Source organism: Eptatretus burgeri, chromosome 3 (genome assembly GCF_056783735.1).
Source record: "Eptatretus burgeri isolate ZD-2024b chromosome 3, Ebu_testis_v1, whole genome shotgun sequence".
In the NCBI taxonomy this organism is placed as follows: Eukaryota; Metazoa; Chordata; class Myxini; order Myxiniformes; family Myxinidae; genus Eptatretus; species Eptatretus burgeri.
The window spans coordinates 53977389-53992894 of NC_140963.1; the positions used below are offsets into that span (position 1 = coordinate 53977389).

Here is a 15506-nt window from a genome sequence, read left to right on the forward strand (position 1 = left end):
AGCACTCGACCCCGACAGAGAGAGCGAGCCCCGCGTGTGGTCCGCCTTATATAGCGCGGGGCTCCGCCCTTCGCTCCTCCCTTCGCTCCTCCCCGTTTTAGGCTCCACCTCCCTTCGAGAAGGTTCCCGAAAAGGGGCGTTCCCTCACCCCGACTGCCTCACGCTGTTCATCCACCAATCGGCGGCGAGCTGCCCTCCCCCATTCCTTCACACCAAGCGCGGGGAAAAATAGGCGGGAAAAATCCGCGCGCCCATCGGAACTCTTTTGGTTCCCTTTTTCGTTCGACGGTTTTCAACGCTGCTTGTTGCTTGCGTGGAGGTTTGTTCAAAATAACGATAGAAAAGAAAAACGGCTATCTCAAAGAGTCACAGCCCGGTGAATCACACGAATTCCCTTTAAACAACGGTGGGGAACTATCTGCACATAAACTTTGCGTCATAACTGATCTAATGACCCTTTATGGTGTATTGCGAATTTCCACAGCCGTCACAATATATTAATTTTAACAGCAGGTGTGTCCAAAGGACTTTCAGAAACAAAAAGATCCGGCGGGAGAGACAAGCCGGTTTCAACCCTCTGAGCAACGTATCGCCGCTCTTCAGACAAAAATATCACAACACGTTGATTCATCGTCGACGCTGCGAGAATATTTTCGAGCCCGATGAGCTCTCGGAAACCCATTACGGCATCATCAACACTCACTCCGTCGGGTGGACAAACTATGACCCCGTACTTTGGAGTGAGTTCCTCATACACACGATGATGCAAATGTACGTTCGTTAAAATGTAAAACAATACAAAGTAAATTGAAGGATCAAGAAACCACAAGCAAAACTAGCAAATGGAGGGAAACAAAAGATTAATATGAACGAAGTATTTCACGAAGAAAAAGGCAAAATGGAGAAACACAGCAAGTAAAAATATACTCATCAGAGATGGGGAATCCCCCGACATTGAAACATTTTTTTCAAGATGGCCGCCCCAGTCGGCCATCTTGGATCCGGCCACGCCCAAAATCAATAGGGTTCTTCCTTTTCAGGTGGTACATGTGTGACCCAAATTTCAAATCGATATGGCGAACAGTTATGAGTTATCGCACTCACAGCTATAAATGTTGACGCCCAGCCAGCTGGATGGACGGACGGACGGACGACCCGGGTGACAACAATATCCCCCTTTCGCCACGCGGCGGGGGATAAAAACAGGCCCAAAAACCAGGACGTCTTGAACAGGCCTGAGAAACACTTACTGTGCACGCTCTCTTTCTCTCTCCTGTCTCAACAAAGAAAGGAAACACAGGGGAAAACTTCACACACACAAACAAGGATACAAGGGGAGCGAAAAGGGGAGAGGAAAAACACCAACACGACACAGTACTCACAGCGACACTCACAGAGCCGCCATGATGCCACTCCCATGCACAACTCACCAACAAAAGGGAGAAGGGAGAAGGGAGAGAGGAAAGGGGAGTGGGGAGAGGAGAGAGGGGAGAAGGGAGAAGGGGAGAGGGGAGGAGGGGAGAGGAGAGAAGGGAGAGGGGAGTGGGAAGAGGGGAGAAGGGAGAAGGGGAGGAGCGGAGAGGGGAGAGGGGAAAGGCAGGAGGAAGGGGGAGGGGTGAGGGGAGAGGGGAGAGGGAGAGGGTGAGGGAGACGGAGACGAAGAGGGAGAGGGAGAGGGAGACGGAGAGGGTGAGGGAGTGGGAGAAGGTGAGGGAGAGGGAGACGGAGAAGGAGACGGAGAGGGTGAGGGAGTGGGAGAAGGTGAGGGAGAGGGAGACGGAGAAGGAGACGGAGAGGGAGAGGGAGACGGAGAGGGTGAGGGGGTGGGAGAAGGTGAGGGAGAGGGACACGGAGAAGGAGAGGGAGAGGGAGACGGAGAAGGAGAGGGAGAGGGAGACGGAGAGGGTGAGGGAGAAGGTGAAGGAGAAGTTGAAGGAGAGGGAGACGGGAGAGGGAGAGGGAGAGGGGGAAGGTGAAGGGGAAGGAGACGGAGATGGGAGAGGGAGAGGGAGAGGGAGAGGGCTTCTGCTCCAGCAGATTTTCCCCTTGATGTGACGTCATGTACAAACACGAAGCGAGTAGGAAACACACATCGAGCTTCTATTTACACCACCATTAAAAACCATGCTTTGAGTAAAGTTAAAATATGTTGATCTTAATGTAAATAATATAAATCCCAATCCAAATCCACCACCCCAACCACAACAAAACTCTTGAAAACACCATGCGCCACATGGGTTAAACAGAATCCCCAATGGAGCACCGAGGCCAAACACCAGTCTTCGTGAGGTTGAAATCACCTTTAATAACACACGATACAACGTGCCCGGCTTGGCCAAACATTCCACAATACAGCACCCCTGCACAACGGATTAAACCACGTACTCTACTGGCGTAACCACTTCCCCCCCCCCCTTTTTTTACGAGGTCATTTATCTCTTCTCATGCTTGGTGTTATAAATGAAGAAAGTAGGTGACAGTACATGGCTTCAAATACTGAGGCAGAGTACACAAAGTTAAACAAGGATAATGGTCACTTAACCTGGAGGAGGTCATATAAATCATGTACCAGTCAGTCAGATATACTGAGACCATCACCGGGTAGACTGCCCTCCGGTCTCGGGGATTATTCTGCCCCATGACAGTTTCTGCAAGCATTGTGACCACAATATGACTCCAAGCATCCAAAATAAAATCCTTGAAGTGTTTGGGCTGGTAACGTACACGGTTGGAGCGTCTTGGTGTCCAGACGGTTGGGCACACCGTTGGATGTTCCTCCCAGGTGTCGCCGATGGCTTTGGAGTAACCAGGTCTACAGGTGTCAAGCCTCGGGGATGCATCCGAACCTAGATCTGGTTCCTGTCTACTAGGGATTGGGAAGGATTCAGCACTGTCGGCAGGTGAAGACAGCTCATAAGGGATGAATGGGGGGTCTGGTGGTTTTGTTGCTGGTTGGAGGCATACGTCCGCGGTTTGTTGTGCAACACCATATCCCCGATTGCGAGGAAGTGGGAGCATATCCTTCCAGTAGCCTGGGACTTTGTAGGAACCGGACTTTTTCACCTGATAAGCTACACTCCTCAATTGGGACCCCACAAATTTACGTATGTTGCACCATTGTCCACCGATGGCAGAGACGAGGTAGCGGTTTATTGCGCATGACTTGTTACGATCAAAGTACAAATAGATCAAATCACCGACTTCCACTGACACATTGGGCTTGACGGACCCCATGGGTGCCTTCAACTTCTCACTATGGGGGTGGTTAATGGAACCAAGATGGTGTTGGGCTTGTATTATTTGTAAGTCCGAGAAAGGGATTTGTTGATTGGTGAACTGATCCCGCGGGCACCACATCTCTTGGGCCGAGAGTCCTCGTGCACGAACTCGTGAGTTCATACTGGCGGTGGCCAGTGCGAGGGTTAGTGGAGTTACTCCTGTCTCCTCCAAACGGCTCCTGTCGTAGAAGTTCGTCTTCACATTCACGAACTTCCTTCTCGGCGATGGGATTCTTGTTGGGATTTTTAATGCGACCAATCTCGATGCACATCCGGTGACGTTTAAGAAGCTCATTGTGGACCAGACGTGTGAAGCCGGGAGCCGGATCGGTGCGGATGACAGCAAGTGGTCCATCCAATGGCCGGAGCTCAATGCATAAGCGGATCAAGTTGTTGTGGAGAGTGATGTGTTGTTCATTCTCCACAATGCACGATGTCGTGTAGGAAGTGGAACATTCTCGCAATATAAGAACTCGCTGGTGATTGCGTTTGATGATATCCACTGCGAAGGATACACCAACAGCACCAGGGAGTTCTCCATTGGACTGCTTGGTAATGGTATGAGGAATGTTGAGCAATGCAGCACACTGTTAACACCTCGAGGTTACCTGATCGATTGCTCTGTCCAAGTCAAGAGCATAAAAATAGCGGTGAATCACAGAACTGAGTTGATGACGACTCGGGTGATCCAGTTAAATGTGTAATGCTGTTAGAAAGCCATTGACTACCTGACGTGGGACAATAATGCACTCACATGCCGAGGACAAGGGGTTGTCCCGACGGACTACAACTAGGCCATCTTTGGAAAGTGACGCAACCTGGAGGTAACATTTGACATCCTTGATGTCGGTTGTTTTCTTCGATGGACGGGTGCCCTGAATCAGTTGGGCATGAGTCCGCCTTAAGTCTGCGCACTCTGCCTGAACTGCTATCCATGGATATGTGGATAGACGAGGGCTCGCTGAAAACTCGCCACGACAGAGCTTCTCATACGCTTGGACGCACGGCTTGCTATCGGTGAGGATGGATGCCTGATGTTCAGATAGGATAATGAAGGAACTGAAGTGTTTTACTGATACAGCAATGAAAGGGCCTCCACTTCACATGGCAACCAGGAAGGTTGGCGTCCGCGTAACTTTGCGCTAAAAAAACCCGCGGTGAGGTCTTCCATTGCGAGTGATGTACAGAGTTGATCCAATGGTGTATTTTTTGACAGAACCATCCGTCACGATCCATAGCAGATCACTTGGACGAGGAAGAGTAATTGTACGAGCTGACGAAAGAGCAGCTTGGGCTCTGTGGAAGGCAGAATGTAACTCATCAGTCCACACAACTTAGTCCAGTGATTGGCACCCAGCCACAACATAATCCAAGGGGGATAAGAGAGCGGAGCAGTTGGGGATAACACGAGCGAGAACCTCATATGCCCCGATAAAGGATCTCATTCCCCTGACCTTCTCAGGAGCCGAACAAGGAGAGAGTGTAGCCACACGGTGTGGGCTGGCCTGGATCGGACCATTAGACCAGATCCATCCGAAGATGGTGGTGCTCTTTGGACATACAACTGTCTTCGTAGCAGAGAGGTGAAGTCAACATTTACGCAGAGCCTGCAACACCATTCTCCAGTTCTGGAGAAGTTCGTCCAATGTGTCACGACCACAATAGAGGTTGTCAGCGAGTTTGGCGACGGTCCCCTTCTCCAAGAGATCACCAAGGACGCGACACATGAGTTCTTCGAGTGCCGTCTCTGATCCAGGCATACCCATAGCGGATCTGGTATACACACGTATTCCCCGGAAGGGTGTGGCTACACCGCAGTACTTCATTGACCAGCGAGATAATGGGATTTGGTAGAAGGCACTCGTAAGGTCGGTAGTAATTAGATACTTCCACTGAGCAATTTTGCGGAGGATGGAATCTACGTTTGGCAGAAGAGAAGGTTGGGGCTTGCTGTGTCGGCCCACATCAGCAAAGGCTGTGACTAAGCGGAACCCGCCACTGGGCTTCTTGATCAAGAATGAAAGATTCAGTTATTCCACAGTAATCCCCATGTCCTCAGGGCGAGCAAAGACTCCAAGCTTTTCTAGTTCATCAAATTTGTGTTGTAGTTCACACAGTTTATCTTGCGCATACTGTGGTAGATGGCATTTGCGTTGTGGAGGCTGAACGGGGCCCATGTTAACAACAGCCTCAAAGGGGCCTGCAGCACCATTGTAGCCTTGGAACATTGGGTCAAACACTTCATCATACTCTTGAAGAAGGGCACAAAACTTTGATCGTGTGTCAGGAACGAACATGTTGTCAGGGTTGAGGGTGACAGTCGAAGAGTGTCCTGAGAGTGAAGTGAGTGTGCGTTTTAATTTGGGGGGGCTGGTCTCAGTATAGTCATCTGGGTGTTCTTCGGGTATGTATACAGGGCGAATTTGGCAAAATCGCTCATGTCGTTTGAGAACTCGTGGTTCGTTAGTTAAATTGGGGATCTGAACCTTCCCACTGATGCTACGGATGACACTCGGTGGGGGCCAGTACTCAATGGGTCGCAGTGACCTCGCACTGGGGGCATCCGTGCGAGGTTCGAGTGCGAACGCTGAGTCGATACTCGACATGTCCCATGGAAGGACCATTTCGATAAACTCACCGGGCCACAGAGTAGTTGTGTGGGGTGGGGCACGTCCGACACGAGCTCGGCATACTGCATGGCGATTAAGGCTCCCTTCCTGAGAACCATAAACGTTCCTGGTGGTGGTGTTCCTGGTGGTACCTTTATGTCAAGATTTTCGACAACCAGGCCCTCAAACTGAAATTCCCTTCTGTCACGGATCAGTGTCAGTCTGGTCTCACCAACCACTTGAAGAGGGGAAGACCCATCAGCCTGACGAGCGGACTGTGCACTCTTCTGAATCTTGGCTCCAAACCTCCTTACAGTTGTCTCACGAATCAGGTTACCCGTGGCCCCACTGTCGATGGTAACTCGGGTTGTGTGGTGGCCGTGGAAGGTGTCAAGATATGGAGACTGGCGAGTCTGGACACACGAGATAGTGGACGGTTCTGTATAGTCTATGTTATTATTAACTACCTTGTCCATATGGGCATATGTTATGTCTCCAGACTCGTCGTCTGACTCTTCAGTTATGTCAGCCACATGGCGTGCTCTGGCGATGTACTGACGATCTCGTTCGGGGAGGAAAGGACACTCACTGAGGAAATGACCGTAATCAGTGCAGCGTACTTGTTTGCTGAAGGGACAGGACTTCGTAAGGTTGTAGGAACGAGTCCCCGAAAAGACTTGACGAGGTTTTGACTATGATGGGAACGATGCCGGGCGGGGGACCTGTGGTCGAGACGTTGAAGTGCACAAGGACGTTGTATCTTCAGCAGCATGGAGCTCATCTAATAGTGAGTCAAGCGCCTGGGATATCTCCGGTTTGATGGAGGCTAAAGTGCGGGACCTGAGTTCAGTTCCATAGCGTTGTTTGACGAGTTCGGGGAGTCCACTGTGGACAAGGCGAAGCCATGTGAGCACAATAGAGTTCTCCAACGAGGGGGATAACTCCTCATCTTCAGTGATCAACTGGTTATTGTGGAAGATGCCGCCATCTTGTCGAAGCAAGTTATCCTCCACAAACTCCATCAGGCGTTGGTATAAGTCTTCATGGCGCTCTTCGGGGTTATGGCGTATCGCTGGAAAGTCAATGAAGTGTGCGCCTGTCGACGGGAATCCAAAATGTTGTCGAATCGATTGCCATATGTTGACTACAGAGGAGGAGTTTCGGACTGTGGTGTTGTGGGATATCACAGGGCAGTAGTTTGCAATCTGACCCAGTGTAAGTTCCAGTACGGTGACCTCCTGTTGGACAGTGTGACGCTGCACAACGGGGACATCCTCACCATCATCCACACGTCCACGAAGAGGGAACGCTCTGCTCTCCTTCTCCCAGGTGACGCCCTCAGTGAGGAAGGGAGCAAAGTTGGGATCGAGTGATAAAATATAAAGCAAATTGTCTCCAATTTTCAAACGAGTTCACCGTTTCACTCTTGCTAAGTAACCACTGCTTCGGTGCGCGGTGTGTGGTGGCCATTTTGACGACGGGCACGTTGTCCAGACGATGTTGATGACACAGCTACAGAGTGAGCTGGTGGGCCACTCACCTTCTTGTGAGGTGCGATTGGGGTTCGAAGATGGCTCTCGGAACAGGGACGTTCTGCCGATCGCGGTCTCCGGGGTGAAGAGTGCGTGGAATCGTATCCCGACGCTGCCACCACGCCACGATGGTTAAAGGGAATCCCCAACGGAGCACCGAGGCCAAACACCAGTCTTGGTGAGATTGAAATCAACTTTAATAACACACACGATACAACGTGCCCGGCGAGGCCAAACCTTCCACGATACAGCACCCCTGCACGGTAACCCCGTGCACCACGCTCGCACGACGGATTAAACCACATCCTCCACTGGCGATGTGACATTTCTTGTAACCAAGGACGCTCATTTGTGAATCGAGAGTCGGGATCCATGACTAAAATTACCATAACAACGAGACGCCACCCTGCCATGTAAAATAGTTCCTGCGGATTAATCTGGATCGGGTTGATCTCGCGAGATCCGCAGCACGACTTCGGTTTGGAATCAAAGACAATATCTCACAGTTACCATGGCAACATTTTAAATCGATGGAAGCCCACTCACATATAAACCTGAATTTTATGTATAAATCATTGTTTGTATTTGTAAGCGCAGAGTACCTGTCCGATGAGAGACTTGTTTTGAGCATTCAACACGTTGTTCTGATGCATACATTAACTTGGGCGGTGTATCGCAACCGACAGCTCAGTGGAGGCAAAAAAAACATTAAAAAAACTCATGAAGCCTCACGACAATTCACGGTCGGATGTTTGTGTGTTTGTTCGTGTGTTTGTTTTTTGCACTTCTCCTTCTCCAGTTCTGCGCCCATTACATCCACACTTACCACAGATCATCATTGTGACCCCAATTCATGAAAGGGGAGTTTTAATCTTTGAGGGTAGTCTTCAGAGGGGTTGGGGGGTCCTGCAAATTCTCAATGTGAATGTGTATCGTGTGGCGTCGCCTCCAGGTGGGGGAGGGTATGACAAGTCTCCACCAATCACAGCAGAGTATTCCTGTCGCCATGGTTTCCAGCACAACGAGGTGTTTTGAATGACGAAGATGTTCCAACAGCGAGATGTGAACACTAATCCAGGAAATGATCAAGAACCTTTTACAATTTACAATAAAATAATTTTCTCATTTCCAATGAAATGAACTTATTTAAATATTTGCCTTTTAATAATTTATTTTTATTCTTTCGTTGCCGGATATGTTTGTAACATTGGGAGAACGATCCAAACAACACATGTTCAGCAAGATGAGGTAAATTATGGATTTTCTGATTTCACGGACGTGGACGAGGATGAAAATATGATATTAAACAATTTGAATAACACAAACTCCACGTCGCCATGGTGACAGTGCGTCCGTTTGGAACCCACGAAACAAGGACATTGTGACGTCATTTCGTGAGGACGGTTTGACGGTTCGTTTACGTTTCACGAGCCCTCGAAGAGTTGGGAAAATGTCTCGGTTTGTGAAGAAGATTATAACGGTTTTCCGTTCTTACTTTAATTCAGAAAGGTAAGTGAAAACTCTCCTCATGTTTGGGGATTGTGGTTAATCGATTATTCATTGTTTGTGATCAACAGGTGAATGAATCTCGAATCAGAAACGAAACATTTTCCTCCACCTCGTCAGACATTTTGTTTTTTAATATCAAGTCAATAAATGAGCAAAAACAAAGAAAACACAAAAGATGATGAAAGTCAATAAATTGAAATTGTTGCAGGAAAATAGAATGTAGTTTTATTAAATATTCGATATCCTTGATTGTTGTCCAGGTAAAAACATGGAAATTTGTGATGTTAAGGGGGCAGGTAGGTGTGATGTTTATGGGGCAGGTGGGGGTGATGTTAATGGGGCAGGGAGGTGTGATGTTAATGGGGCAGGTAGGTGTGATGTTAATGGGGCAGGGAGGTGTGATGTTAATGGGGCAGGTAGGGGTGATGTAAATGGGGCAGGGAGGTGTGGTGTTAATGGGGCAGGTAGGGGTGATGTTTATGGGGCAGGTAGGTGTGATGTTAATGGGGCAGGTAGGTGTGATGTTTATGGGGCACGTAGGTGTGATGTTAATGGGGCAGGTAGGTGTGATGTTAATGGGGCAGGAAGGTGTGATGTTAATGGGGCAGGTAGGTGTGATGTTAATGGGGCAGGAAGGTGTGGTGTTAATGGGGCAGGAAGGTGTGATGTTAATGGGGCAGGTAGGGGTGATGTAAATGGGGCAGGTAGGTGTGATGTAAATGGGGCAGGTAGGGGTGATGTAAATGGGGCAGGGAGGGGTGATGTAAATGGGGCAGGGAGGTGTGATGTAAATGGGGCAGGGAGGTGTGATGTAAATGGGGCAGGGAGGTGTGATGTAAATGGGGCAGGGAGGGGTGATGTCAATGGGGCAGGTAGGTGTGATGTTAATGGGGCAGGGAGGTGTGATGTAAATGTGGCAGGTAGGTGTGATTTTAATGGGGCAGGTAGGGGTGATGTAAATGGGGCAGGAAGGTGTGATGTAAATGGGGCAGGTAGGTGTGATGTTAATGGGGCAGGGAGGTGTGATGTTAATGGGGCAGGGAGGTGTGATGTTAATGGGGCAGGTAGGTGTGATTTTAATGGGGCAGGTAGGGGTGATGTAAATGGGGCAGGAAGGTGTGATGTAAATGGGGCAGGGAGGTGTGATTTAAATGGGGCAGGAAGGGGTGATGTAAATGGGGCAGGGAGGTGTGATGTAAATGGGGCAGGTAGGGGTGATGTTAATGGGGCAGGTAGGGGTGATGTAAATGGGGCAGGAAGGTGTGATGTAAATGGGGCAGGGAGGCGTGGTGTAAATGGGGCAGGGGGGTGTGATGTAAATGGGGCAGGGAGGGGTGATGTTAATGGGGCAGGTAGGTGTGATGTTAATGGGGCAGGGAGGTGTGATGTAAATGGGGCAGGTAGGTGTGATGTTAATGGGGCAGGTAGGTGTGATTTTAATGGGGCAGGTAGGGGTGATGTAAATGGGGCAGGAAGGTGTGATGTAAATGGGGCAGGGAGGTGTGATGTAAATGGGGCAGGTAGGGGTGATGTAAATGGGGCAGGTAGGTGTGATGTAAATGGGGCAGGCAGGGGTGATGTTAATGGGGCAGGTAGGGGTGATGTAAATGGGGCAGGAAGGTGTGATGTGAATGGGGCAGGAAGGTGTGATGTTAATGGGGCAGGTAGGGGTGATGTAAATGGGGCAGGTAGGGGTGATGTTAATGGGGCAGGTAGGGGTGATGTAAATGGGGCAGGTAGGGGTGATGTTAATGGGGCAGGTAGGGGTGATGTAAATGGGGCAGGAAGGTGTGATGTAAATGGGGCAGGTAGGGGTGATGTAAATGGGGCAGGAAGGTGTGATGTAAATGGGGCAGGGAGGTGTGATGTAAATGGGGCAGGGAGGTGTGATGTAAATGGGGCAGGGAGGTGTGATGTAAATGGGGCAGGTAGGTGTGATGTTAATGGGGCAGGTAGGTGTGATTTTAATGGGGCAGGTAGGGGTGATGTAAATGGGGCAGGAAGGTGTGATGTAAATGGGGCAGGGAGGTGTGATGTAAATGGGGCAGGTAGGGGTGATGTAAATGGGGCAGGTAGGTGTGATGTAAATGGGGCAGGTAGGGGTGATGTTAATGGGGCAGGTAGGGGTGATGTAAATGGGGCAGGAAGGTGTGATGTGAATGGGGCAGGAAGGTGTGATGTTAATGGGGCAGGTAGGGGTGATGTAAATGGGGCAGGTAGGGGTGATGTTAATGGGGCAGGTCGGGGTGATGTTAGTGGGGCAGGTAGGGGTGATGTTAATGGGGCAGGTAGGGGTGATGTAAATGGGGCAGGAAGGTGTGATGTAAATGGGGCTGGTAGGTGTGATGTGAATGGGGCTGGGGGGTGTGATGTTAATGGGGCAGGGCGGTGTGATGTTAATGGGGCAGGGAGGTGTGATGTAAATGGGGCAGGTAGGTGTGATGTTAATGGGGCTGGGAGGTGTGATGTTAATGGGGCAGGTCGGTGTGATGTTAATGGGGCAGGTCGGTGTGATGTTAATGGGGCAGGTAGGTGTGATGTTAATGGGGCAGGTCGGTGTGATGTTAATGGGGCAGGGAGGTGTGATGTTAATGGGGCAGGTAGGTGTGATGTTAATGGGGCAGGTAGGTGTGATGTTAATGGGGCAGGTCGGTGTGATGTTAATGGGGCAGGTCGGTGTGATGTTAATGGGGCAGGTAGGTGTGATGTTAATGGGGCAGGTCGGTGTGATGTTAATGGGGCAGGGAGGTGTGATGTTAATGGGGCAGGTAGGTGTGATGTTAATGGGGCAGGGAGGTGTGGTGTTAATGGGGCAGGGAGGTGTGATGTTAATGGGGCAGGGAGGTGCGATGTTAATGGGGCAGGGAGGTGTGATGTTAATGGGGCAGGGAGGTGTGATGTTAATGGGGCAGGTAGGTGTGATGTTAATGGGGCAGGGAGGTGTGGTGTTAATGGGGCAGGGAGGTGTGGTGTTAATGGGGCAGGGAGGTGTGATGTTAATGGGGCAGGGAGGTGCGATGTTAATGGGGCAGGGAGGTGTGATGTTAATGGGGCTGGGAGGTGTGATGTTAATGGGGCAGGTAGGTGTGATGTTAATGGGGCTGGGAGGTGTGATGTTAATGGGGCAGGTCGGTGTGATGTTAATGGGGCAGGTCGGTGTGATGTTAATGGGGCAGGTAGGTGTGATGTTAATGGGGCAGGTCGGTGTGATGTTAATGGGGCAGGGAGGTGTGATGTTAATGGGGCAGGTAGGTGTGATGTTAATGGGGCAGGTAGGTGTGATGTTAATGGGGCAGGTCGGTGTGATGTTAATGGGGCAGGTCGGTGTGATGTTAATGGGGCAGGTAGGTGTGATGTTAATGGGGCAGGTCGGTGTGATGTTAATGGGGCAGGGAGGTGTGATGTTAATGGGGCAGGTAGGTGTGATGTTAATGGGGCAGGGAGGTGTGGTGTTAATGGGGCAGGGAGGTGTGATGTTAATGGGGCAGGGAGGTGCGATGTTAATGGGGCAGGAAGGTGTGATGTTAATGGGGCAGGTCGGTGTGATGTTAATGGGGCAGGGAGGTGTGATGTAAATGGGGCAGGTAGGTGTGATGTAAATGGGGCAGGTAGGGGTGATGTAAATGGGGCAAGGAGGTGTGATGTAAATGGGGCAGGGAGGTGTGATGTAAATGGGGCAGGGAGGTGTGATGTAAATGGGGCAGGGAGGGGTGATGTAAATGGGGCAGGTAGGTGTGATGTAAATGGGGCAGGGAGGTGTGATGTAAATGGGGCAGGGAGGGGTGATGTTAATGGGGCAGGTAGGTGTGATGTTAATGGGGCAGGTAGGGGTGATGTAAATGGGGCAGGAAGGTGTGATGTAAATGGGGCAGGGAGGTGTGATGTAAATGGGGCAGGTAGGGGTGATGTAAATGGGGCAGGTAGGTGTGATGTAAATGGGGCAGGTAGGGGTGATGTTAATGGGGCAGGTAGGGGTGATGTAAATGGGGCAGGAAGGTGTGATGTAAATGGGGCAGGGAGGTGTGATGTGAATGGGGCAGGAAGGTGTGATGTTAATGGGGCAGGTAGGTGTGATGTAAATGGGGCAGGTAGGGGTGATGTAAATGGGGCAGGGAGGTGTGATGTAAATGGGGCAGGTAGGTGTGATGTTAATGGGGCTGGGAGGTGTGATGTTAATGGGGCAGGTAGGTGTGATGTTAATGGGGCTGGGAGGTGTGATGTTAATGGGGCAGGTCGGTGTGATGTTAATGGGGCAGGTCGGTGTGATGTTAATGGGGCAGGTAGGTGTGATGTTAATGGGGCAGGTCGGTGTGATGTTAATGGGGCAGGGAGGTGTGATGTTAATGGGGCAGGTAGGTGTGATGTTAATGGGGCAGGTAGGTGTGATGTTAATGGGGCAGGTCGGTGTGATGTTAATGGGGCAGGTCGGTGTGATGTTAATGGGGCAGGTAGGTGTGATGTTAATGGGGCAGGTCGGTGTGATGTTAATGGGGCAGGGAGGTGTGATGTTAATGGGGCAGGTAGGTGTGATGTTAATGGGGCAGGGAGGTGCGGTGTTAATGGGCAGGGAGGTGTGATGTTAATGGGGCAGGGAGGTGCGATGTTAATGGGGCAGGAAGGTGTGATGTTAATGGGGCAGGTCGGTGTGATGTTAATGGGGCAGGGAGGTGTGATGTTAATGGGGCAGGTAGGTGTGATGTTAATGAGGCAGGTCGGTGTGATGTTAATGGGGCAGGGAGGTGTGATGTTAATGGGGCAGGTAGGTGTGATGTTAATGGGGCAGGGAGGTGCGGTGTTAATGGGGCAGGTAGGTGTGATGTTAATGGGGCAGGTAGGTGTGATGTTAATGGGGCAGGTCGGTGTGATGTTAATGGGGCAGGGAGGTGTGATGTTAATGGGGCAGGTAGGTGTGATGTTAATGGGGCAGGGAGGTGCGGTGTTAATGGGGCAGGGAGGTGCGATGTTAATGGGGCAGGAAGGTGTGATGTTAATGGGGCAGGTCGGTGTGATGTTAATGGGGCAGGGAGGTGTGATGTTAATGGGGCAGGTCGGTGTGATGTTCATGGGGCAGGGAGGTGTGATGTTAATGGGGCAGGAAGGTGTGATGTTAATGGGGCAGGTCGGTGTGATGTTAATGGGGCAGGGAGGTGTGATGTTAATGGGGCAGGGAGGTGTGATGTTAATGGGGCAGGGAGGTGTGATGTTAATGGGGCAGGTAGGTGTGATGTAAATGGGGCAGGGAGGTGTGATGTTAATGGGGCAGGGAGGTGTGATGTTAATGGGGCAGGGAGGTGTGATGTTAATGGGGCAGGTAGGTGTGATGTAAATGGGGCAGGAAGGTGTGATGTAAATGGGGCTGGGAGGTGTGAGGTTTATGGGGCAGGTAGGTGTGATGTTAATGGGGCTGGGAGGTGTGATGTTAATGGGGCAGGTCGGTGTGATGTTAATGGGGCAGGGAGGTGTGATGTAAATGGGGCAGGAAGGTGTGATGTTAATGGGGCAGGCAGGTGTGATGGTAATGGGGCAGGTCGGTGTGATGTTAATGGGGCAGGGAGGTGTGATGTTAATGGGGCAGGGAGGTGCGGTGTTAATGGGGCAGGGAGGTGTGATGTTAATGGGGCAGGGAGGTGCGGTGTTAATGGGGCAGGTCGGTGTGATGTTAATGGGGCAGGGAGGTGTGATGTTAATGGGGCAGGGAGGTGTGATGTTAATGGGGCAGGGAGGTGTGATGTTAATGGGGCAGGTAGGTGTGATGTTAATGGGGCAGGGAGGTGCGGTGTTAATGGGGCAGGGAGGTGTGATGTTAATGGGGCAGGGAGGTGCGGTGTTAATGGGGCAGGGAGGTGTGATGTTAATGGGGCAGGTAGGTGTGATGTTAATGGGGCAGGGAGGTGTGATGTTAATGGGGCAGGAAGGTGTGATGTTAATGGGGCAGGGAGGTGTGATGTTAATGGGGCAGGGAGGTGTGATGTTAATGGGGCAGGGAGGGGTGATGTTAATCGGGCAGGTAGGTGTGATGTTAATGGGGCTGGGAGGTGTGATGTTAATGGGGCTGGGAGGTGTGATGTTCATGGGGCAGGTCGGTGTGATGTTAATGGGGCAGGTCGGTGTGATGTTAATGGGGCAGGTAGGTGTGATGTTAATGGGGCAGGTCGGTGTGATGTTAATGGGGCAGGGAGGTGTGATGTTAATGGGGCAGGTCGGTGTGATGTTAATGGGGCAGGTCGGTGTGATGTTAATGGGGCAGGTCGGTGTGATGTTAATGGGGCAGGTAGGTGTGATGTTAATGGGGCAGGTCGGTGTGATGTTAATGGGGCAGGTCGGTGTGATGTTAATGGGGCAGGTCGGTGTGATGTTAATGGGGCAGGTCGGTGTGATGTTAATGGGGCAGGTAGGTGTGATGTTAATGGGGCAGGTCGGTGTGATGTAAATGGGGCAGGGAGGGGTGATGTAAATGGGGCAGGGAGGTGTGATGTAAATGGGGCAGGTAGGTGTGATGTTAATGGGGCTTGGAGGTGTGATGTTAATGGGGCAGGTAGGTGTGATGTTAATGGGGCAGGTAGGTGTGATGTTAATGT

The 15506-nt window shown here is 50.9% G+C and overlaps 1 protein-coding gene across 2 annotated transcripts in view; it reads left to right on the forward strand.

The window, feature by feature from the left end:
• The first annotated feature begins 8494 nt into the window (after positions 1-8494).
• LOC147029914 (uncharacterized) overlaps positions 8495-15506 on the forward strand; it is a 37831-nt gene continuing 30819 nt past the window's right edge. For both annotated transcript variants that reach the window (XM_085873416.1, XM_085873417.1), the window contains exon 1: positions 8495-8928. In XM_085873416.1, the coding sequence (XP_085729542.1) occupies positions 8870-8928 (59 nt within the window). In that variant the 5' untranslated portion in view covers positions 8495-8869. The remainder of the gene's footprint in view (positions 8929-15506) is intronic.